The sequence below is a fragment of the Caretta caretta genome, chromosome 3, assembly GCF_965140235.1.
Source record: "Caretta caretta isolate rCarCar2 chromosome 3, rCarCar1.hap1, whole genome shotgun sequence".
NCBI lineage: Eukaryota > Metazoa > Chordata > Testudines > Cheloniidae > Caretta > Caretta caretta.
In genome coordinates, this window is record NC_134208.1 from 189911209 (window position 1) to 189935597 (window position 24389).

At 40.4% G+C, this 24389-nt stretch overlaps 1 protein-coding gene across 44 annotated transcripts in view; it reads left to right on the forward strand.

The window, feature by feature from the left end:
* LOC125633483 (uncharacterized) overlaps nt 1–24389 on the forward strand; it is a 786124-nt gene that overhangs the window by 664621 nt on the left and 97114 nt on the right. The window contains exons 9-11 of one of the 44 annotated variants that reach the window (XR_012667837.1): nt 7650–7694; nt 10735–10812; nt 16116–16596. The exons of 40 other annotated variants lie outside the window; for them this stretch is intronic. Coding sequence is in view for 1 of the 4 variants with exons in the window: in XM_075127200.1 (XP_074983301.1) it covers nt 7650–7694; nt 10735–10812; nt 16116–16185 (193 nt within the window). In the remaining 3 variants the exon portion in view is untranslated. Of the gene's footprint in view, nt 1–7649; nt 7695–10734; nt 10813–13983; nt 14141–16115; nt 16599–24389 lie in introns of those variants that run through there. 3 more of the 44 variants (XM_075127200.1, XR_012667838.1, XR_012667836.1) reach the window with 3 other exon arrangements.

Below are 24389 nucleotides of genomic sequence, written 5' to 3' on the forward strand. Positions count from 1 at the left end.
CTACAGGCTGCTGTTTGGGCGGTCCCCGGGGCCACTGCTCAGGTGGTCCCTAGGACCTGCCGCACCAGCCGCTACTCACCAGCTGCCCAGCGGTTGGTGCGGGTGGCTCTGGCCGTTCCCCAGGACCACTACTCTGGCACTCCCCAGGGCTGCCCCCAGGACTGCTGCTCGGGCGGCCCAGGCCGCACCGGCCGCTGCTCGGGCAGTCCCCGCAGCCAGCTACCCGCGGTCTCCCGAGCTGCAGCTGGTGCAGCTGGCCTCGGGCAGTGCCAGAGCAGCTGGCCTGGGTCGCTCCAGCAGCAGCCAGAAGTCAGCCTCACGCACTGCTGCGGAAGTCCCAGAGATTGCGAGAAGTCACGCAATCTGTGACTTCTGCGACGCCTGTGACAGAATCGCAGCCTTAGCCATGTGCGCGTATGTGTTTTCACAGCACCTAGCACCATGGGCCCACCATTCTGACTCAGGAGTCTCAGGTGTCCTCCAAAATAAATATATAATTAATGACTGATTTGGGCTCGATCAAGCTCTGCTCAAAGTTTTGGGCTTCTATTATATTTGGGTCCCAGTGCTGCATTCCTTGTGCTCCGGAGACTCCCCTTGAACTAAATGGGAAACGTGGGTGAACTAGATCAGAGCCCTGGGCTGCAGATACCACAGCCACATACGCCTCCATTGAGTCCTCTACTTTCCACAAACACTAAATTCATTGCTACTTTTAAAACAAAAAGTGAGGTACTTCAGCTTCTTTTCAAAATAGAAACAACAGGGCACAGTGTGGCAACTTCTAAGTCTTTTATCTTTCTACAGATTCATCCACAGTATTGATTCTTTATTGACCTAAACTGTCCTAAGCATGGCTGTGGTTTTTTCTCGTATAGTCTATGGGAGAGTTAAAGCAGCTACTACTTTAATATTGATTTTTGTGAAAAAGGTGTAGGAAAGGGGGCAATTTGTGTCTGCAGTTGCTCTTCACTATAAAAGATACCATTGTTAGGAGCTTACAGCATTATATCAAGGGTCTTAATCTGTAGCAATCTTTTTTTACAACTTAGAAATAGGCTTGGGCAAATGTGTTATTGGTGTTAATGATATTTTGAAGTGAGGAAAATTTGTCAGATTTTCTAAGTGAAATGCTCAACTTAACCATTTGAGAGCTTGACAGGTTTGCTACATCTGTTTGCAGAAATTATGTCCTTTGTTCCTTCAGAAAAGAAAGTCCATTTGAATAAACAGCGATGATAATATCTGAATAAATATTTAAGAAATTGAAATTATTACCACGGGCTTAAATAAGCAAGAAGTTATGACAAGAAGGGCATTATCATCTAATTAAACTTACTTGAAGAAAAAGAGGGGCAAGGGCCACCCTCTGAGCTGTCTAAAATATAGCAATGGAATGATACCCAGGACAAGAAAGGAGCCATAAGACAACAATACAGTGCATTTAAAATAGCAGCTGGATCCCTGGTTCACTTATATATGCTATTTTAATTGTAATATGGAAGCTATCAGGAAAATATAATGAGTGTGTTCAAGTTTTTCCTCATAACAGACCTTACTAAATAGAGAAGATAATTCTGTGCCAGCTATTTTACAGCATTCCTGAAGCATTTTAATTATTAGTCGATATTAATATTGTATATTACCTACCTGTTGGATAAGTGGTCAGTATAAAGGTCTATATTTCCATTTCCAAACATGTGTCAAGATATAACTGATACGAAAATTCTTCTTCTTCCTGTGGCAACCTGGTTCACTAAAACACTTAAGAAATTGGATAAAACACCTGTTGTTCAGGTTAGTGGTGTGTAGCTCATGTGTTCTGCTCTTAGTATGATCAATTCTGTTGAATTATAAAGAGCTGTACCCATTTCTGATTACATGCAAATCAGCATAAAACTAGGTACCCTAGATATGGTAATGTGGGGGTGCTCTGCAGAAAAAGGGGAATCACATATATATATATGCTATTGCTAGTGAACAAAGGATTTTTTTTTTTTGTATTTGATATCTACTATTTTTTTCTCTCTACTGCCTGCTGGTAAACAGAACAGATCACTGTCCATTGATGTTCATAATCTACTTTAATGTTTTAAGTAGTTTGGCAAACACGTTTGACTGGTTTAAAACCTGCGTTTATTTCACAGAAGAAAAGTCTTTGGATAATAATTATCTGACAGAATTCACAAATCTTGGTCTGTGTGGATGAACTATTAGATTTGGAAATACAATCTCCACAATTCAAGTAGCGAGTGTGTGTACGCGTGTGTGTGTGAGAGAGATTCAAGTAGTATGTGAATGTATACATGTACGTATGTGTTGTGTATAGATAATATTACAGACAAAAGCTATGTTTAAAGAACATCATTAAGGATACACATTCAAAGATAGGAAATTCCACAGTTAAGGTTGCCTGTCCAACCTGAATTCCATCCACTTAGGCATGTACTTTATGATACAGTTTTTAATTACATGATCACATATAATTATTTTTCCACAGGACCTCTGTCTCATTCAATGAACCAGATGGACCTGCTCAGGGGATGAATCAGGGATGTGTGGTGAAGGAAGCTATTGTCTGTAGGACTGCTGCCTCATAATTATTTTGTGTGTGGTGTCCTAGGGTTTTTAAAAAACAAACTGAAAAACAAAACAAAATAGTAATTCTATCATTTGGTAATACAGTGACACCAACTGTTTCATCAGAAGGGTTGGAACCTTTAGATCCACTCCACAGACCTCTGCAACTTCAGCTTCCACAGTAACTGATAACAATAGTAGGTTATTATCCTCTATGTAGACTGGCATAGAGTGGGAAGATAAACACACTTTGCCAGAGGGTTTCACAGATATTTTCTGGGAGCAGCAGAATGGTGAGACTCAGGAATCTTGGGCTGCATGTTCTAGTGGGCACAATTGACCCTTTCTGCCCAGCCCCTCCAATCTGTCCCAGTCCTGTCTCTTCCCCAACCATGGCTCCTTGTTCCAGTCCTGTTCTCCTTGCCCACCCAGTCCCAGTCTCCATTACTCAGGCTTCTCATCCCAGTCTCCTTGCCCAGCCAATCCAGTCTACTCCTCCAGGCTAACTGTCCCAATCTACTCCCACTCTGCAACTCATAGTTTCTGCCCTCGTCTCCCGCAACCATCCACCCATCCATTCCCAGTTTTAGTCTCCTTGTTCAACCAGCCCCAGTTCTTTCCTCCTAGCTCCTCATTTGATCTGTCTCAGATTGGTGTGGCCTAAGGTGAGTTGGTAGAATGTTTTATTTGAGTGGGTTTGGGAAACCACAATACTCACAAGTCGCAAAGTGTGTGTGTGTGTGTGTTTCCCATTCTCAAATATGGGTGAGCTTTTTTTGATCATGTTAAGGCAAGAATCAGAGCTGGAAAATTTCAGCTCAGAAGATAAATGTTTGATAAAATGATGAACAAAAAGGGCCCTTGAAATGGAGACTTTCAGGCAACCTTAACTATAGCTGTTGCTTCACACTCCAGCTATTAGGCAACCTTGCATGCAGCATGTAAAAGTGGCACTGTACTAGTGGCCCTTTATGTTTATTTTCTCATTTTATACATAATTCTGTATAAGCAAAAAACTTGCCAGCACTTGCAAGTGTTATAATTTCAGGCCTTTTTCACTTACTCAACATGTAGGATGAGGATACAGTAAACCAAATGAAGACCACTCAAGTTAAAAATGTGAAAAGTCCACAAGAAGCAAGAGCATTTTAGGACATAGGCCAGGAAATGATCTGAACAATGAAGAGAATGTTCAGAGCACAAAAATATTCCCCCTCGACATAGGCACATATAGATAAAAATGGACACAGAGAGAAGGATTTATTTATAGAGCCCTGCACAGATACAAAATTTATATCCACAGATGCGGATATCCGCAGATATAAATTGGTATCCACAGAGCTGCAGGGCTCTACCGAGAACTGCAGAAGCTAAACTACCTCACGCCTGCAGCTCCTCCAGTGTGGCTGTACTGCCCGCAGCCCTGCCCACTGGGGTGGGCACCAGGCTCACAGGCAGCTATCCCTGGTTGCCCTAGTGCAGTGGGCAGGGCTGGGGTGGTACAGCTATGCTGGAGGAACTTCTGGAGCGGGGCTTTGGCTCCTACGAGCATATTAAAATGAATAGAGGATATGTTCCTAAATCCCTTTAACCACTTAGAAAACCTCAGCCTATAATGTATTTTACCTAAATACAAAATATGCAGTAACCGATACTGAAACAAATTACTCTATGTGCCAGTCTTGTAGATTAATTCACTTACCGCTGTGGTTACCGGTACAGCCCTGCGGCTTCACAGATATCGATTTATATCCACAGATATCTGCATCCACAGATATAAATTTTGCAGTGTTCCATTATTTTTTATACCACAGAACTTGGAAATAACATTTACACTGATTCTATTCTGTTCAGCATTGTTGGTATAAACTCATTATTGTTAATGCTGCCGCATGAATCAATTTAAAAAACAAACCACTCTGCGTGCCAGTCAGGGCCATTTTCTCACTGTAGGTGAATTAATTGACAAGACTGGCACATAGAGTAATTTGTTTCAGTATCTGTTACTGCATATTTTGTATTTAGGTAAAATACATTATAGGCTGAGGTTTTCTAAGTGGTTAAAGGGATTTAGGAACATATCCTCTATTCATTTTAATATATGATGTTTCTAAACCCCCTCGACTGCTTTGAGAACCTCAAGGTTTGTGAGGGTTCTGAAGTCTGTTAACGCCATGTTGCAGGTGAACAATATAATTCATAAATGTTATTCCAGTTTTTAGTTGCTGAGTTAATCCTGTAGTTGCCAAGTATTTTTGTCCTAAAATTATTTCTTTTCTTGACAAATGAGTAGTGTTGTTAGTGAATGAGGTGGTTGGGGAAGGTGCCAAATAGCCAGCCCTGAAAATGGAAGCCAGTCATTTATCCACAGAGTAGATAAATGCTCAGGTTGCAGTTATGCAATAGTCTCCATTCTGTTATCTACAAACTAGATGTTGCGCATGCATTGGTACTAGTCAAAAAATGGGCTTTTTTCTACAGAAAATTTTAACAAAAATTAAAAAATAATTTTCAAAAATTTACATAGAAAAATGGTAAAAAAGTGGTAAAAGTGGTAAAAAATAAAAATATTTCAAAAACTGAAATATTTCAATTCAGGAATGCTGCTATGGTGCCTTATGGGAGTTGTAATCATGTGCCTCATGCTTCCATTCTCCCCCCGTAGGCCAGGCTCTGTGGTCAGACTCCAATTCCCATGATACACCATGGTTTCTCCTGCTGGTGAGGGGAGGCAGTTGCATCATAAGAGTCCCTGGCCTAGGTGCACCATGAATGTTGCAGTTTAGCTGGGTAACCTGGCTCATAGAGGAGAATGGGGACCTGAGGAAACTGAACTGCAGCTCCCGTAAGTCACGATGACAGAACATCCGAATCTTAATATTTTGTTTTTCAGGCATTTGGTTTGTAGACAAAAAGATAAAATTTTCAGCAGAAAGCAGAAACTTTTCATGAAAAAATGGTGTTCAGTTAAAATTCCAATTCTCTGTCAAAAATAGTTTTGACACAAAAATTTCAACCATCCCTAGCATTCATTCATATCACACATCCCAAACTACCATCAGATGGTGGCAATTTTTTTAGTCACCACCAGCCCTGCAGGCTTTGAATGAACGATCTAGAGACAGTGAAATCTATTGCCAGTTCCTTGATCTGTCCAATCCTCTATAAAAAAAGTGTGGTAATTAATTAGATGTTTGACTTTACTTCAGACATCTGGGAGTTCACATGTTGTTTGGAGATGGGGGTGTATTTTAATTTCTATATCTGATTTTTGCTGTTCTCCCTAGGTATGGAATGGTGATTCATTCATACCACTTTTTATTTTTCTAAACAAAAAAGTGATTTTTGCTTACAACATTTACGATATACAAGGATGCCAAGTGTTAAGAATGTGCAGAAAGGTGTGATGTCTACAAATAGAGCCAACCTACAAAACAGTTAGTGTCTAAAATGGCCAAGATAAACAAGACACTGTTGAGGCTAACTTAGCCCTCCCCATGTGCCCCCACCACCCAAAATGTGGGTTTATATATGTCACCAGAACTCAGTTAACCTTAACTGTGTCATGTTTAACTTGGCCATTTAAATGGCTAACCCTTTTTGTAACTTGGCTCTGTTTGTATTTGTCACACCTTTCAATTCCTGACCTTTTCTTGTCTAACTTGTTTTTAAATACATATTTGAATATTTTTGTTAATATTTCATTTCCTTGGAGTTTTTTTTTGCTGTACCAAATATTACAGAAAATATTTCTTATGATAGGAAGACTCATTTTTAATGAGACTATTTCTTAACTTCTCAATACCAATAGCTTAGATTCTGCACAAAAAGATTGTGATGGAAAAACTCATTGAAATAAAGGCACTGCCTTTTCCATAAATGTAACTGAAAATTACTGTAGAGATGCAAATTTGTTGTAATTCTCAAACAAAACTGAGTTAAGCTGTTGTGAGATTGTGATTTAATAAACAATCATTTTCTCCAATTTTCTCTTCATGATTTTGTTTGTTAAAAGGGGGTTTAATAGTCAGCAATTTATGACTGCAAACCTCTGAAATTTTGAGAAGACAATGTGCTTCTACATCTTGAAGTTAGAGTATTGAATGTGTACCAGATAGCACTGGGTTTTGTGACAGTTTTATACATGCATGTGTCCATTATTTGTAAGTGCTATCATTTCTGGTTAATGGAGGGTTGTTGCATGTATTGTGGATTTACTAGCTTTATGTCTAATGTCATCTGTATAATTTGTGGCACATGGAATCTTTGTGGACCAGATACAGTTCCCATACAATTCAATGGAATTGACTTAATTGAATCAAAACTTTTAATAAAGAGAGTGGGAATTATTTTCACTATCACATATGTCTCTTCAGGAATTATGGAGTGGTGAAAGTTAGTTCATTCTTGTAGTTAAGTTTGCAACTGAGTTTCTGTAGTAAACCTGATATTGGCTCCCATTCTAACCTCCACAGAAATGTACTAGTAGGTAGGTTTTATTATCCTGTATCTGATATGGGTTTCATAGTCAATTCCCACTAAAGAAAGGTGCATGTTCCAAAATCCACTACAACTAGTATTAATTGACAACTTTACTGGCAGTCTCTGTGGAGTAACTCACCACTATCTGTTTGTATACCTGTTTTGCAAATCCCCAAACATCCTAGTCTTGTGTGCACAATAAAAGTAACGGTATCAGGGTGCTCACAAAAGTCATGTATCCCGTGATTCTGCATCTTTTTCTTGAGCTTTATCATTGCCTCTCCTTCCCTACAACATCCTATCTATGACGAAAAAGTGTCCTTGGCCTGCGGGAACATGCTTTCACATATACAATCTTGCGGCAAGTGTATGTACCCTTGTCAGTGGTATGTGTTGGTTACTTTCCTGTTTCAGGCTTGTGACTGTAATGGGCAGAGTGCTGAGTCTCTGACAGCACTATTGGCTCTGGGATATATTGTTTGTCATTGTTTTTTTTCTGGTTTGGACCTTAGCTATAACCAATTTGCACATTGTGGGTTTGGATTTATTCTTTTAATTAGTATTTTTCATCTTCTCTCCTCATCCAGGTTTTCACGGTCTCTGGGATTTTGCAGTACTTTTGCCACAGTGCAGTAAGACATTCTTCTTTATTTTCTGGTGGTAGATTTTGCCATTCAGTGATTCCCCCACATCCTCTATCATTGGCTGTTGTGTTTGCTGTATGGTAGGGCGTCATTCCTTTAAGTACTGTATAGTTTGCCTGATTCAGTGGACTTAACATAATACAGATATGGGCAGTTTCTTTCACCTATCATTTTGACTTCAATTTTTCTGAAGTTTCCCTTATTGGTTTAATTTGTTCTGGATTCCTTCATGATCTGTTGCTAAAGCTTTCTTTCCTGGCTGTGATAGCTGCCTGAATCTTCACTGAACCCAGCTGTGCACTCATATTTGCTTTTCTTATGCTCTGGGATGTTGTTTGAATCATAGAATCATAGAATATCAGGGTTGGAAGGGACCTCAGGAGGTCATCTAGTCCAACCCCCTGCTCAAAGCAGGACCAACACCAACTAAATCATCCCAGCCAGGGCTTTGTCAAGCCTGACCTTAAAAACTTCTAAGGAAGGAGATTCCACCACCTCCCTAGGTAATGCATTCCAGTGTTTCACCACCCTCCTAGTGAAAAAGTTTTTCCTAATATCCAACCTAAACCTCCCCACTGCAACTTGAGACCATTACCCCTTGTTCTGTCATCAGCTACCACTGAAAACAGTCTAGAGCCATCCCCTTTGGAACCCCCTTTCAGGTAGTTGAAAGCAGCTATCAAATCCCCCCTCATTCTTCTCTTCCGCAGACTAAACATCCCCAGTTCCCTCAGCCTCTCCTCATAACTCATGTGTTCCAGTCCCCTAATCATTTTTGTTGCCCTCCGCTGGACTCTTTCCAATTTTTCCACATCCTTCTTGTAGTGTGGGGCCCAAAACTGGACACAGTACTCCAGATGAGGCCTCACCATGTCTAATAGAGGGGAACGATCACGTCCCTCAATCTGCTGGCAATGCCCCTACTTATACATCCCAAAATGCCATTGACCTTCTTGGCAACAAGGGCACACTGTTGACTCATATCCAGCTTCTTGTCCACTGTAACCCCTAGGTCCTTTTCTGCAGAACTGCTGCTGAGCCATTCGGTCCCTAGTCTGTAGCGGTGCACTGGATTCTTCTGTCCTAAGTGCAGGACTCTGCACTTGTCCTTGTTGAACCTCATCAGATTTCTTTTGGCCCAATCGTCCAATTTGCCTAGGGCCCTCTGTATCCTATCCCTACCCTCCAGCGTATCTATCTCTCCTCCCAGTTTAGTGTCATCTGCAAACTTGCTGAGGGTGCAATCCACACAATTCTCCAGATCATTTATGAAGATATTGAACAAAACCAGCCCCAGGACCAACCCTTGGGGCACTCCACTTGATACCGGCTGCCAACTAGACATGGAGCCATTCATCACTACCCATTGATCCGACAATCTAGCCAGCTTTCTATCCACCTTATAGTCCATTCATCCAGCCCATACTTCTTTAACTTGTTGGCAAGAATACTGTGGGAGACCGTGTCAAAAACTTTGCTAAAGTCAAGGAACAACACATCCACTGCTTTTCCTTCATCCACAGAGCCAGTTATCTCGTCATAGAAGGCAATTAGATTAGTCAAGCATGACTTGCCCTTGGTGAATCCATGCTGACTTTTCCTGATCACTTTCCTCTCCTCTAAGTGCTTCAGAATTGATTCCTTGAGGACCTGCTCCATGATTTTTCCAGGGACTGAGGTGAGGCTGACTGGCCTGTAGTTCCCAGGATCCTCCTTCTTCCCTTTTTTAAAGATGGGCACTACATTAGCCTTTTTCCAGGAGGTATCATCAGCTATTCAACCTACTCATTTCTACCTTGTTCTCATATGTTTCTGAATATCCATTCTAGGTCTCCAATCCAATTTATTACGTTTATGAATAGTTCTTTCATCAGTTACAAAGCACTAATTGTTCACTAAGCCTTTTCCTATAGAAATAATGATATTGAAAAGTGAAGGAGCATTAGAACTTTGTAAGCTGCAGGTAAATTTCCACCTAAATACCTATTTTGTTGGCATTGTGGAAAAGGCTAGAATTCTAAGGAATATAAACAGCTACTGCCTTTTCTTTTCCATACATGCTTGATTATAAGAATATCAAAAAAGGAAAGTTCATAATTTTTCACTAATTCTTATATTGTTTAATTATGCTATCATTTGGGAGGCAAGATGGGCTGATAGGTAAAGGAGAAAACCTGGAGTCAGGACTCCTGGATTTTTTTCCCAGCTATGCCGCTGACTCATTACTCATGAGTTTGTCACTTTGACATTTCTATGCTATAATTTCCCTGCTTGAAAGAAATAAGAATACCTACTATCACACAGTAGGCCTGATCCGGCACCATTAAAGTTAAATGGAGTTTTACCATTGATGTCAATGGGAGCAGGATGTGGGCCACTGTGAGACTTATTTAATGAAGTACTGTGAATTCCTTGATAAAAGCGCAAAATATCATTATTAATAAATAGCTTCAGTGCTTTAAAAAAGTTGCAAAACTGATTCAAGATTCTTGAAAATAAAGACTGATAGAGATTTTCCTTAAGGATTTCCCCCATGGTTTTGGCTAGATGGGTTTCTAATGAGCAGGTCTTTTATTTCTGGGATATTCTGTCTCTCTCTGCCAAAATTATTCATGTTCAAGTCCTAGAGCCAAATTTTCATCTGAGATGCATATTTGTTGTTCCCGTTAGCTTTGCTGGAAGCACTTATTCTAAACTATCACTTGGCCCCCATTATTGCTGTGGTCATATTTGCTTGTCTAAAATGACTGTGTTTCTCCATTTAAAATCTAATTTTTAATCTTTACTGAGATACTACTGTGTTTTTTCTTTCATTACTAACATCCTATTGTAATACTTATTTTTTTATTGTTGTCAAATGGGACTACATTGGTAATTTTGGCTGGCAGCTTCTTGTTTTTGTTTTCTTTTGTATGCTTTTGAGTGGCATAGAATATTCAATACTGTGTATTGTAGTTGACTTCCTTGATATGACCTATAAGTTTTGTTTGTCTAAAGTAATTTAATGTTATCTAATTTTTCTGTGCAGCTCCCAATCACCATGGTATTTAGACTCTAAATTAAAACCCTCTTCTGAGCCTTGTAATGATGCTAACTTCCTGTTTGAGTAAGTGACCTATTCATTGTCATTCTTTCCTTTATAACCAGTTTTTTTTTTACATATTAATTTTCTTCTAAACATTAGTGATCACCCACTGGTTGAGATCAGGAAAGAGAGTAATTGTTATACCCACAAACATGTACACACAGTCACATTCACCTGTAGTGGACAATTGCTTCAGCAATTTAATTCTAGTCAAGATACCTCGCTATAGGCCAGATCTTGGAGTCTGGTTGACTTACACATGGACTCAGTCACAGAGATGCGTATGTGTTTCAAAAGTGCACCTTTGAATTCTCTGAGTCCAGAGAACACTGAGGTGTGGGGCTGGCCCTCTGTGACACGTTAAAATGGCCCTTGGGTTGCTTCAGTTTACATTGGCCACCAAAGGCCCAAAACCACATCTAGGATCCAAAATATGTGTGACCTGTCACACTGCCTACACAGGCAGTAGGTTGAGGTGATGTAGGAGCCTTTACACTAGCTCTATGCTACCTGTATTCCTCTTACACTACAGAGATCCTCCAGGGGTCATATTCATCAGCTGTCTGACCAGAAAATTGCCAGTGATGCAGTTCAAAATGACCACTCTATACTGACTCCCTATAGGTCTTCCTCCAGTCCCATCATTGGGCAACATTTTCAAAAGTTCCCGAGTGACTTAGGAACCTCAATCCCATTAACTTGAAGTCTTTAAACCATGATTTGAGGACTTCAGTAACTCAACCAGAGGTTAGGGCTCTATTTCAGGAGTGGGTGAGGTTCTGTGGCCTGCAATGTGCAAGAGGTCAGATTAGATGACCACAACGGTCCTTTCTGACTTTCAAGTCTATGAGACTCTATTAATGCAGAAGCACTGAAAGTGTGTTTATGGAAAGGAAGACTCTAAAAGTGGCAAACTTAGCATATTCTTCTATTCAGAAGAACATTTCACAACATTTCTCCTAATGAATAGACTTACTTCCCACAATCTAGTCACTGGAAGTACCACAGTCAGTCTTAAACCCTGTTCTAACACAAGGCTTTGGGAGACACAATGTGGACACAAGAACAAATGGATCGAAACTGGACAGCAAGAAGTTTAGGCTCAAAATTAGGTGAAGGTTTCTAACCATCAGAGGAGTGAAGTTCTGGAACAGCCTTCCAAGGGGAACAGTGGGGACAAAAAACCTAAGTGGTTTCAAGACTGAGTTTCATATGTTTCTGGAGGTGATGGTGTGATGGGACTGCCTACAATGGCATGTGGCCTGTCAGCGACTCCCAGTAGCAAAAATACACAACGGCCGGAGACAGGACATTAGGCCAGGAGGGCTCTGAGTTACTACGGAGAATTCTTTCCCATGTATCTGCCTGGTGGGTCTTGCCCACCTGCTCAGAATCTAACTGATTTGGGGTCAGGATGGAATTTTCCTCAGGTCAGATTGGCAGAGACCCTGAGGGATTTTCGCCTTCCTCTGCAGCATGGGGCAAGGGTCACTTTCAGGTTTAAACTAGAGTAAATGGTGAATTCTCTGTAACTTGAAGCCTTTAAACTATGATTTGAGGACTTCAGTAACTCAACCAGAGGTTAGGGGTCTATTACAGGAGTGGATAGGTGAGATTCTGTGTCCTGCAATGTGCAGGAGGTCAGACTAGAGGATCACGATGGACCCTTCTTATCTTAAAGTCTATGCGTCTATGAGTTTATGAGTCTTTGGTGCTGCATCACCTTGCCCGTCGCTTGAGGAATGAGCACCAGCTGATGTGCAGTCCTAATGGGAAAATCAGGTCACTGATTTAGTCACCTGAATAAGAATTTCAGAGTCTAACTTTAAGCACATTTTTTTGAATCTTGGCTGTAAACTTGAAGATGCTTATCTGCACTGAAGTAAGCCTCTCCAGGGAGCCTGTGAACCTCTTTTTCAGCGCCCCCCAAGTCATTAAAGCTCTGAAAAAATTGCCATTTTCATAGGGAAAAAGTCAACCTGGGGAAAAATTGCCTTCCATTTTTGTAGAAAACGGTTGAGGCAAAACAACAAAATACTTGTTTGCTCGGCACACAACTGATAAAATTACAATTCTATTGGCTGCTTTTATTGCATCCATGTTATCACTTAGCACAAAGCTACTTGTAACGACAGACAAAAAAAGGTTTTTTCTCCTGATGATAATAGCTCATCTTAATTTATTAACCTCTTACAGTTTGTAAGGCAACTTCCACCTTCTCTGTATGTATATATATATATATATATCTTCTTACTATATGTTCCATTCTATGCATCCGATGAAGTGGGCTGTAGCCCACGAAAGCTTATGCTCTAGTAAATTTGTTAGTCTCTAAGGTGCCACAAGTACTCATGTTCGTTAGACAAACAATAGTGTCCATGATCCTGCCTAAAAAGGAACATCACTGACTTATCAGGCGAACCACTTTCTCTGCTGTAGTGCCCTATGGCCAAGAGAACAGACTCTCTTAAAACTGAGCAGTGTCCCTCCCTTAATACCTACCAGGAGCACTACTTCCTTCCCAACCCCTTCTCCTACCCTCCCCATTGTAGAGATGAGGTAATTGCCTCCACAACAACCATACCAAGCTATGGCAGATGGTGCTGTGTGCAGGATGGCTCACATGTACCATCAAACCATGCTCTTCTTTTTGTGAACAGAACTGTAGGAGAAAGCAATTCACAAACTATGAATTTGTTGTCAATTTTATCATGCTTAAGGCAGGCAGTAATTTCAGTTTTCACTGCCATTAGATAATAATAGTAATTAATTAGTAAGTCACACTGTTGGGATCTAGAGGTGAATTAACATGGAAAATGTAAATTAAAAAAAAGCCACTAATATCTCAGTTTTCTACCACAATTGAGGGTGTATGTCTGTTTGTCTCTCCAGAATGAATTGCTGCTCTTAACAGCAACTTTATATTGCCTTCAGCACTGTCTGTGAAATATTTGCTGCAAAGAGAGGTGCTGCACCAAAAATAGCCATAGAGGGGCCAGGAAATTAAGGGAAAAGTTACCAAGGATTGTGCTTGTTCTAACATTAATGACCTTTGTGCTTCCTCAGATCACCCCTCACATACATTTCCCATAGTGCTATATTTGCCATTAATGATAGAAAGATTTGAATTCTCTTTCACAGGGAAGTGTTGGCTAAATCAAATCTACATTCATGTTATTCCTTCCCTCTCAGATGCTGACACCAATAATAGGACAGGCTTTTTCTCCAGCATTTTACATCATCGCCTATGAGGCAATATTGGACACAGTCAAAGGAAGCAGTAGGACATGTACAGAGCTTTCAATTCAAGGTCATTCTGAACCCTCTAACCCGTAAAAAATAAAAATAGGTAAATAAAATTGGGAAGTATCCGGAGTCATTTTAACTATGAATTGTTTGCAGCTGTCAGAGTCAGAGCCTCATAGTTCACTGTGGTTCAATTTCCTTTTCAATTGAACAAACATATTATAGTAGATTTCCTATTTTGTTTTAAATAACCTCATAGGGGATCTGCATGCCCAATATATATATATAAAAGTTTCTATTAGCTTAGGCTATTTATAGAACTTCAAAAAGGGTTGAAAGATAGTAAAAAAATTAATTTATCCCATCAAGCAACAGACACTAAAACTCAGTGTATGAAATGCCTTCCCCACTGAATCAGTTCATAGCAAGAGTGATTCTGATTTACAGGATGGCTAGGCTCATTTCCACATCTTCCAATGCCACCTAGCAGAATTCAGAGCTCTGTGGTTTGGATGGGTACGTCAGTAATTCACCCTGAGTCCTGCGTGCCAGAGAAAGATTAAAGATAGGGGCATTCAAAGACAACTAAAGGAGTTAGGTATCCAACTACCAATGAAACTCAGTGAGTTAGGCACCCAACTCTCATAGGCACCTTTGAAAACCTCAGCCCTTGGGTACCAACCCTGTGATCCGAAAGCAAACTGGCAAAAATCATTCCTCTCAACCTCTCCCAGTCAAAAGTTGGGATGCAATGATGCAGTCATGTAAATGGCTTTTCCTACAATCTCCATTTATGACTTTTTATATCTTATTTTAATAACTTCCAACAATAAGAGTGAGGGAGCATAAAATTTACATGGAAAATAGGAAATTTTGGGACTAAAATGAGGGACATTTGCAAACAGCAGGCATGGCACGGTGTACAGCCAACTACAGCCAGCACAGGGTCCACCTTCGATCAGTGAAGACCCCTCAGCCCCAAGGGTGATGTCATGACTGATCCAAGGGGAGAGGAGGGCAGGCAATGGATGGAGAGATTTCATTTTGACTTGGTCAATGTGCATAGCCCATATACCTGACTCTTCAGGGGCAACATTATTTTTGTGGTGTTTGCGTGAATCTAAGTCCAGTATAGCTTTAGATCCTGGTTTTTAGAAGAAGGTGGCATAAGAACATGGGAGTCTTCCAGAACCAGACTTACCCATGGATAGGACAGGAATTTGATAGGGAAAAAAGAGCAATAGCTAAGGCCAGATAGGGGAATTCAATATCTGGCCATGTCTATTACTGATAGACTTCAATGCATAGCTTGCTTAGCAACGTATAGTTTCCTTAGAAAAAAATCATCATTTATATTTTTATGGCAGAGCATCTATATTCCAAATCTAGGATTACATTTTTGTATGTGTAAGAAGTCCTGGTAACAACAAAGCTAGATTCGCACAGGCTTCAAAACAGCAACCTCAGATGGACGCAGGATTTGGTGTGGCTTAATTTGGGCTTGAATTCTGTGGGGCAGAAGGGTGGAATAAAGATTAGTCAGATCAGAGCTTTGAGTCACAGACCATGCATTAAATAGCTCTAATTCTAAAATAGTGGAAAGGTCTCATAAGCTATCTGTTTCAAGTGCAAACTCTTTCCCATCTCTGACCATTGCAACTGGACCTCCCAAGTTCTTGAAAAACAGTTTGCAAATGAAAATCCTTAGGTCATCCCATAAATACAATCATCTAGCATTGAGCACATCAATGACAACATGCATTCTTAAGGAGGCATCACCAGGAACACACACACACTTTCATTCAACGAAGTTGCATATTCTGTTTTTGTAGGTACCATCAAATGGTTTTAATGCTGGAAAAGAGACTTTTTTCCCATTCAGATATATTCATGGGATCACACAGATTTAGAAAGACTGGATTTAAATGAAATTAGTGCCAGCTGGGTTTCAGAAAAATCAGTTAGTGTGTCATAAGAAACTGGTGGTTTGATTTTCAAGGTGAATATTGTCTAAAAGTGAAATACTGGCTAAGTCAATATTTTCTGCTATACTGATCATTTTGTTCTGTTTTCTTTAGAGAGAACTGCCTTCCAGGCCTGGCTTTTTCCACTGCTCTGGATTCTGTCCTTAATGAAATCTTAAAATAATGAAGCATACATTTTATTATAAACATTATTAAAAACAGTTTCTTAAACTTCAGTGCTATGCAGCTGTTTTATAGTAGGTTACATGGTATAAATAATTTTCAATAATAACATAAATATAATATTAAGCTTATGTGGATGTATATATTCTGAACTAAAATAGGGGACTACTGAGAACTTTGCCCACATGACTTTGAAACTATGACCTTTCCTTTTCTGTAATTCCGCCCCTCCCCCCCTTTCTGGTTTATTTTTAGTCTGAAGTGAGCTATGGTCCAGGAAGCCAGCACAGCCTTGGATATTGTGTCCAACATAGGTGAAAAAACAGCAACGCCATGGCAGTATGAGAATGGGATGGGGAGGGAAGATTTCACTGAGATGTGGGACATTAACAATAAATAAATAAATAAAATAAACATGTGAACAGTTACACCAAAGAGACATTGGCCTGGTAACTTTATGATGTAGTGGCTCTGCTTTCCTGTGTTCTTGTGAAGTAGCTGGTGTGCTGGACTAAACCGGTACCTGTTTTGATACCATAAAAAACCTCAGACACAAAAATCCACCAAGAGCTTACCTGCCTTATGTACCATCTCCTCAGATAATAATTTTCCAGTCAGTCCCTCCCCTCCTCACAATTATTCATTCAACTGCTGAGAGAGTTGAGGATGATTTGTGACGTTTTGAAATTACAACAGTGGTCCAAAAAGTTGTTCATTTTCTCTCAGACAATCCAAAACTAAAGCAGTAAAATTAGCCCATTAGCTGCTCAAATACCCGTTCTGCGGCTTTCTGTTCTATTTCTCATCTACAACCAGATCACACAATGCGTATTCACATTAGTGAACACTCACTCGTGCAAGTAGGTCCAGTGAAGACAATTCCTGTGCCAGTTGCACTACCACTTTGTACAAGCATTGAACTGTCCGGGTCTTCTCTAACAGAGACAAACTTAACAAGGAGTCTCTTCCACCTGTTAAATGAAAGATGACTGCCCTGTTGTTTCTAGCACTTGGAGTAAGTTGAGCTCTGACTGATTTAGGGACTGAAAACAATGGGCCAAATTCTGCTTTCACTTCCGTTGGTCTAATTCCATTGAACACTCTAGATTTACACCACCGTAACAGACAGTGGGTTGTGGTCCATTAGGTATAATTTTGGGGCTCACTCTTTGAGTGTAAGGGCCACTGGAATTTCAAAGTCAAGTTGAAGAATGAGCCAGGGGATTAAAGATCAATGAGGTGGCCAGCTTTGAAATCTCCAGCAGGAAACCCTGCTATGGTCCTGGCTCCAATACAGGAATGCACTTAAGCATGTGCTTAACTTTAAGTAAGTGAGTAGTCCAGTTGAAGACACTGGGACAACTCATGTGCTTAAGTGTGTTACTGGATCAGGGCCAGAGTACTCAGCTCCTTATAGGATCGAGTCCCTAGAAAAGCTAGATTGTAGCTTTTCAGGCAGCACCTCCTGCAGTGGGAGTGGAGTGGAGCCTCACTGATCCCGGAGGAGTACTGGAGAGATGGTGCCTCTGGCAGACACAGGCTCTCCAAGACTGCTCCCTGAGCAATGGCTGTGGGTGAGCGCTCTGCTTCATCTCCTAGGCTGCAGATGGGGTCCAGACGAAGAGGCCATCTCCTCCCACCATGCCCTGTCCTTGTTTTGATTGTGGGGGAGCAGTGGTGCAGGAGTGAGCAGTCTCTACTGTCGCTGTCTGGAGCACAGTCTGTTAGTGCAGCCATGCGAGGAGGTACAGGTTGCTTGTGTGCCCTCCACACCAGCATGGCTGAGCAAAGGCCTCTGACAATCTGGCCCATAATGTATTGAAAAGGTAATGCCAATGACTCATTTTATAACCAAGTTATCATTTATCCTACTAGCAAAATCTGTTCAACCCTGGTTATACAGGTTATACAGTAATAAAAGTTCAAGTATCCATAAAATTGCCATTGAACTGTAAATTAATGTGAGGTAAAGCTGTTGCCCAAGGGAATAACCAAGCTTCAGAAAGGTGTGTCCTACATTAATTAATGCTGAGGTTCTCACTGACTGAGAAAAGAATGAATCTATCACAAGCTTTCATTGTTGATTGCTGAAGGTTTGCTTCAAAGAGCCATTGCCGCTTACATTGCCATTATGTCTCCATTTTGCTTTGAACAAGGCTCTGTTAAATTAAAATAACAAAAAATGGTAAATTCATGACTGGGATGTAGTTGTATTTTAGTTACTGCTGCGATCCTCTATATTTGCAAAGCAAAATAATTTCTCTGACAGGTCCTGTGACTTCACAATCCACAGGGTAGCTCTGTCACTCATGAAACCCCTTATCTGTGCAGTTCTTGATCTTCAGCCTCCATCCCCTCCTCTGCAAGTCACAGCCTGGCTTCCCTCCTTTTATTTCACCTTTAAAAGATTTATTTGCTCTTTAGCATACAGTTATAAAGCCCTGTGTGGTCCTGTGTGTTAAGAACATTACATACAAATTAAACAATTGTTCTCTGTTCCATAGGAGGCTACTACTTTTAAAATGCAGGGGGAATATAAACGTACTGATGTGTATCCTTTTGGCACGTCCACGGGTGCACATTACAGCATAACCTTCAAAAATTACCTTCGGTATCTGTGCATACATGTATGGTACATTATTGTACCAGGTATGGGGGCTGATCTATCACCCATTGAAGTCACTTGGGGTCTTTTTATTAACTTCATTGGTCATTGTATCAGGCATGCATAGTAGTGGGTGTATGCCAAGATATCAGAGTACAGGGCTGAATCTGCAGATAATACATTATATTTTTAATATAATGGAGTCCTGGTCTAGGACTGGGGCTCTTAGGTGCTACAATAATAAAAATATATAATAATAATTAATGCTTGTTTCTGAGAATGCAGAAAATATGCTGTGACTGAAATGACAGTCCTCCCTCCCCCTGAGTATGAGGACTCACGGAGAGACTCTTGTGATAAAACAATACACCCAAGGAATAAATTTTGCTTTTCTATATTTAGTCAAACCTTGTCTTATTAAATATCTATCCTAAAAGTGTTAATGATAATTTTCTTAACATTGATTTTTAGTAGAGAGATGGGCCCAAATCAAATACTCAGATCCAAACACCTCTGTTTTTTGGAAATGTTTGGATCTAGTTCCATATCCAACTACTATGGCTGGTCCCTGTGAAACTGAACTAAAAATCAGAGATCTAATACACAAGAACGTTTAGTTCTTGGAAAGTTTAGATTTGGATCTAAAATATGGAGTTTAGGTCTAGCTCCAAATTTTAATGCAAGAGTCACATTTCTTTTACCAAGCAAGCTACTCTAGAGATTTGGTTTAAGGTCATGCTTAAAACTACTGAGTATTTATGCTCAAGTCTTGTGGGTTTTTTTTTTTCTAAACTGAACATTTTCCAGCGAGAGACCAATGGAAAGGCATTCCACACACTGCAGCACTAGCTCGCCCCAAATACCCGGTCTGTCGTTTAGTGTCCATTATGTCTGCATTATAAATCTGAACAAAATCAGCAAGGGAGAAATTAAGACCTATAGGGCTAAGGAGAGGGAGGAAAATAGGTGATTGGCCCAGTGTACTGTCTGAGTGGGTGATAACTAGCTGTGATATCAGTTAGACTGTGGAAATGGTGGCAACTTCATTTCCTGGATCACTTAAAATGGGAAAATGCATGAGAAAGCATTATGGGCCAGATCCTTGCATTGGCCAGGCTGATTTGTGCCACTCCAGCCATGTAAAACAGGCTTAACTTGCCCTTTGAGGATTCCACCAGCATGTCTGGAAAGAAAAGGAGGTATAGCCAGGGTACCTATATGCCCCAATGATCCCCCAGTTGTAGAATAACCACTGGGGGGTCATAGGCTTGGCTTAAGTTACAGCACTCTAATTTATGCTACGGATCCGCGCTGGAGCAGATCAGTGCAGTACAATTCTGTACTAACGTGGATTTTGCAGTCAGTTCCACAATCAAGGAATGGCAGAATATGGAGACCTCAGATCATGAACATTTGCATCATCTGTACATGCTCAGCAAAAGCTATCTAGTCTGACATCTACAGTGCTCACGCTGTCTGGTCTTGCTGAATTACTTGGGTCTCTGTATAGAGTTGCAGAGCTGTCAGATAAACCACCATTCCATATTACTAGAAGATTGAAAAAGATATTTCCTAGATTTCTTGCTAGAAAGCCTCAAAGATTTGAATTGAGGATCTGACTGTTGCCTGATCACAGCAACAACCTGTCCACGAAGTTTCTATCACTTGTCACTGAGGCTAGTCTGTCTGTCCATGCTCAATGGAAAACAGCACTTTCTGTCAATTACTAACAAAAAGAGCCACGATTGTTAGTCTATATGGCTGATTGACTTATGAGGAGAGTCTGAGGGAACTGGGATTGTTTAGTCTGTAGAAGAGAAGAATGAGGGGGGATTTGATAGCTGCTTTCAACTACCTGAAAGGGGGTTCCAAAGGGGATGGCTCTAGACTGTTTTCAGTGGTAGCTGATGACAGAACAAGGAGTAATGGTCTCAAGTTGCAGTGGGGGAGATTTAGGTTGGATATTAGGAAAAACTTTTTCACTAGGAGGGTGGTGAAACACTGGAATGCGTTACCTAGGGAGGTGGTAGAATCTCCTTGCTTAGAAGTTTTTAAGGTCAGGCTTGACAAAGCCCTGGCTGGGATGATTTAGTTGGGGATTGGTCCTGCTTTGAGCAGGGGTTGGACTAGATGCCCTCCTGAGGTCCCTTCCAACCCTGATATTCTATGATTCTATGATTCTATGATCCAGTGCTGCTATATATTTGACACTGAATAAGGGCTGATGCAGCCAGAATGAAAAACTAGGTCTTCCACAGCACCATTCATGGCAAGAGGCTCTAAACTCTTTTAACTCTTACAGTTAAAATGTTTCAAATTCATTTTTCCTTCTTTGCTCTTTCCATACAAAACTTGTTTTCAGGTCTTTCCTCTCCCTTTCCCATCTGCCTATGTGTCTTTCCCCTTGGTTCTTTTCAACTAGTCTCCTATTTTATCCTCTTCCTCCCATCTCTCCCTCCTTTCTTTCTGCCTTTGTTTCATTCTTCTCCTCTCTTCTCTTTCTTTCTAATACCCATATTCTTTTTTCATCCTTCTCACAGCTTGCTTCTTTCCTAGCACTTACCTTATATCCCCTGTCTTTCCAACCTTAACACACAGTTGAAAAAACTCCTTGTTACAGAAATTATATGCAGCCGTATGCACTGACAAACTATGGAAGCAACTTCAGGAAATTGCTTATTGTAGTCCTGGATAGATATTACAACAATGGTAACTGCATAACTCCCATCAATAATGTTACCCCTTTTTACCATGAGCAATAGGGTGTTCCAGTTAAGAGGAGAAACTGATAATGGTGTCCGTATTGCTTTTGTCCAATCCTGTTTATTTACACAGAATGTACATAAAGCCCTGCTTCCCTGAACAGAGGAGGAGCCAAAAAATAGGAGATAATTTCTTTGCTGATAGCCTGAAGCATCTTTGAGCCAGCACAACATTATGCTTCTCCAGGCTGTGTATGTAGCTTCCTTCTCTCTCTGTTTCAGTGTGCTTCTCCCCCTCTGGCACCACTTCTAAACACACACCTATTGCCTGATAATATCATCAGGTAACTCCTGGATTTTGTATTGTGTGAAAGGGAAAATAACACTTTTTTCTATACGTTTCATGATTTTATCGATTTCTATCACATCTCAATTAGTCATCTCTTTTCTACATTGAACAGCCCAAATCTTTTTAGGATTTCCTCATATGGAAGCTGTTCCACACCCTTAATCATCTTTGTTACTAGTCTCTGAACCTTTTCCAGTTCCGCCATATCCAGAGCAACCAGAATTGGACTCTGTATTCAAGGTGCGGGGTACCATGGATTTATATAGTGGCATTATGATATTTTCTTTCTTATTTTCTGTCTTTTTCCTAATAGTTCCTAACATTCTGTTAGCCTTTTTAACCACTGCTGTGTATTGAACTGAAGTTTTCAGACAATTATCCACAGTGACTTCAAGAGCTCTTTGTTGAATGGTAACAGATAATTTAGAACCCATCATTATATATGTGTAATTTTTCCAATGTGCATTACTTTGCACTTATCAATGTTGAATTTCATCTGCCATTTTGTTGCCCAGTCACCCAATTTGTGAGATCTCGTTGTACCTCTTTATGGTCAGCTTTGGACTTAAATATCTTGAATAATTTTCTATCACCTGCAAACTTTGCCACTTCACTGTTCATTCCCTTTTCCAGATCATTAATGAATACTGCACCGGTCCCACTACAGCTCCTTGGGGGACACTGCTGTTTACTACTCTCCATTGTGAAAACTGATAATTTATTCCTTCAACTCTTTCCTATCTTTTAAGAGTTACTGATCCATGAGAGGATCTTCTGTACTATCCCATGACTACTTTGTTTCCATAGGTGCTTTTGGTGTAGGACATTGTCAAAGGCTTTCTGAAAATCCCAGTATACTATATTGACTGGATTACCCTTATCCATATGCTTGTTGACCCCATCAAAGAATTCTAGTAGATTAGTGAGGCATGATTTCTCTTTACAAAAACCATGTTGACTCTTCCTCAACAAATTGTGTTCATGTATGTGTCTGATAATGCTGTTCTTTACTATATTTTCAACCATATTTTTGCCTGGTACTGAAGTTAGGCTCACCAGCCTGCAATTGCCAGGATCACCCTTGAAGTCCTTTTTAAAAATCAGCATCATATTAGCTACCTTCCAGTTATCTTTTACAGAGGCTAGTTTCAAAGATAGGTTACATACTACTTTGCAATTTCATATTTGAGCTCCTTTAGAACTCTTGGGTGAATACCACCTGGTCCTCATAACTAATTACTGTTTAATTTATCAGTTTGTTCTAAAACCTTTCTGTTGACCTGTCAGTGTGGAATAGCACTTCAGTAGGGTACTTATGTGCACACGTGTGCATTCATATACTGTATATATGCTTCTGTAATGTACATGCACACAGATTCTGGTTCAACCTTCTGAATCTAACTGACCTCCTAAATGAAATACACTTTTTTTCTCCCCTGCCAATGCAATTGCATAATCTGACTTTAAGCAGGGTAGTCCTAAAGACATAATTACCACTGTCTCACAAATACTGTGCACCTTACCCAAGGAGGGGTAGTAATTAGCCTTGCCCTACAATATATTTCTGTGGAAATTCTTGATACATACTTTTTACCATGCCATCTGGACCTGTCTCAAGCCTGTCTGACTCAGGCGCTGAACTGGCAGTGACAAAGTGTGCTACTTTTGTGTCCTCGTCCAAACTATCTGGTGAGAAACAGAGACCCATTGAGGAAAACAGTTTTCTGCTTACAATGTTTGCTTTCAGGCTCATGCACAATCAGACTCCTCCCTAATGTTTGTATATCTCCTCCAATAGAAGAAATGCATATTTGGAACACAAATAGTGGGCTGTGCAAGGATCTGTTGCAGTACCTGAGCGGATTTTACAATGAACATATATTTAAGGTGAAAAGCAATGTCAGCATCAGTTGCAATTTGCTGTAGGTGCATGCAGCTTCTAAGCGACAGTCCTGCAGTAGACTGGGAATTGAGTTTTGCCATGCAAATCACAACATTGTCAAGACACACCATTGTTTTAGGTCAACCTAAAATGGAAATTGGAAACCTCAAACAAGAGTATTTTAGATTGAGGTCCAAATTGCTTGAGGCAGCCATGAAATAGAAATACACAATGCCCAGTTCATCCACTGAAAGTCTATGGAAATTGAGCCTCAAACTTCTATTTCTGTCTTGGAAAATCTCCCCCTATAATTTCTGAGATATCACATGCATGGTCCTACTTTGGCAGGTTCAGGGTGCCACAATCTGCTTTGCACATGCTTTCAATTTCTTGAGTACACACACAAATCCCACATTCTTATTCAACCTTTCAACTCTTGCATGCACACAATTTAATTTCTTTGCAGTGTCAAAAACTTTCTACTGTAGCTGAAATATGTCAGGGATGTTTTTGTCAAACCATTGATACCAAGTTCTGCAGCTCCCACTATGCCCTTCTCTGGTGATCAGATCAAAATGTTAGTGGAGTCGCATAAGAGCTTATTAGCAGCTGTTCCAGACACTTTCTCTGTGCTTTAAAAACAACAATGAGAACAACAATTCAGCTG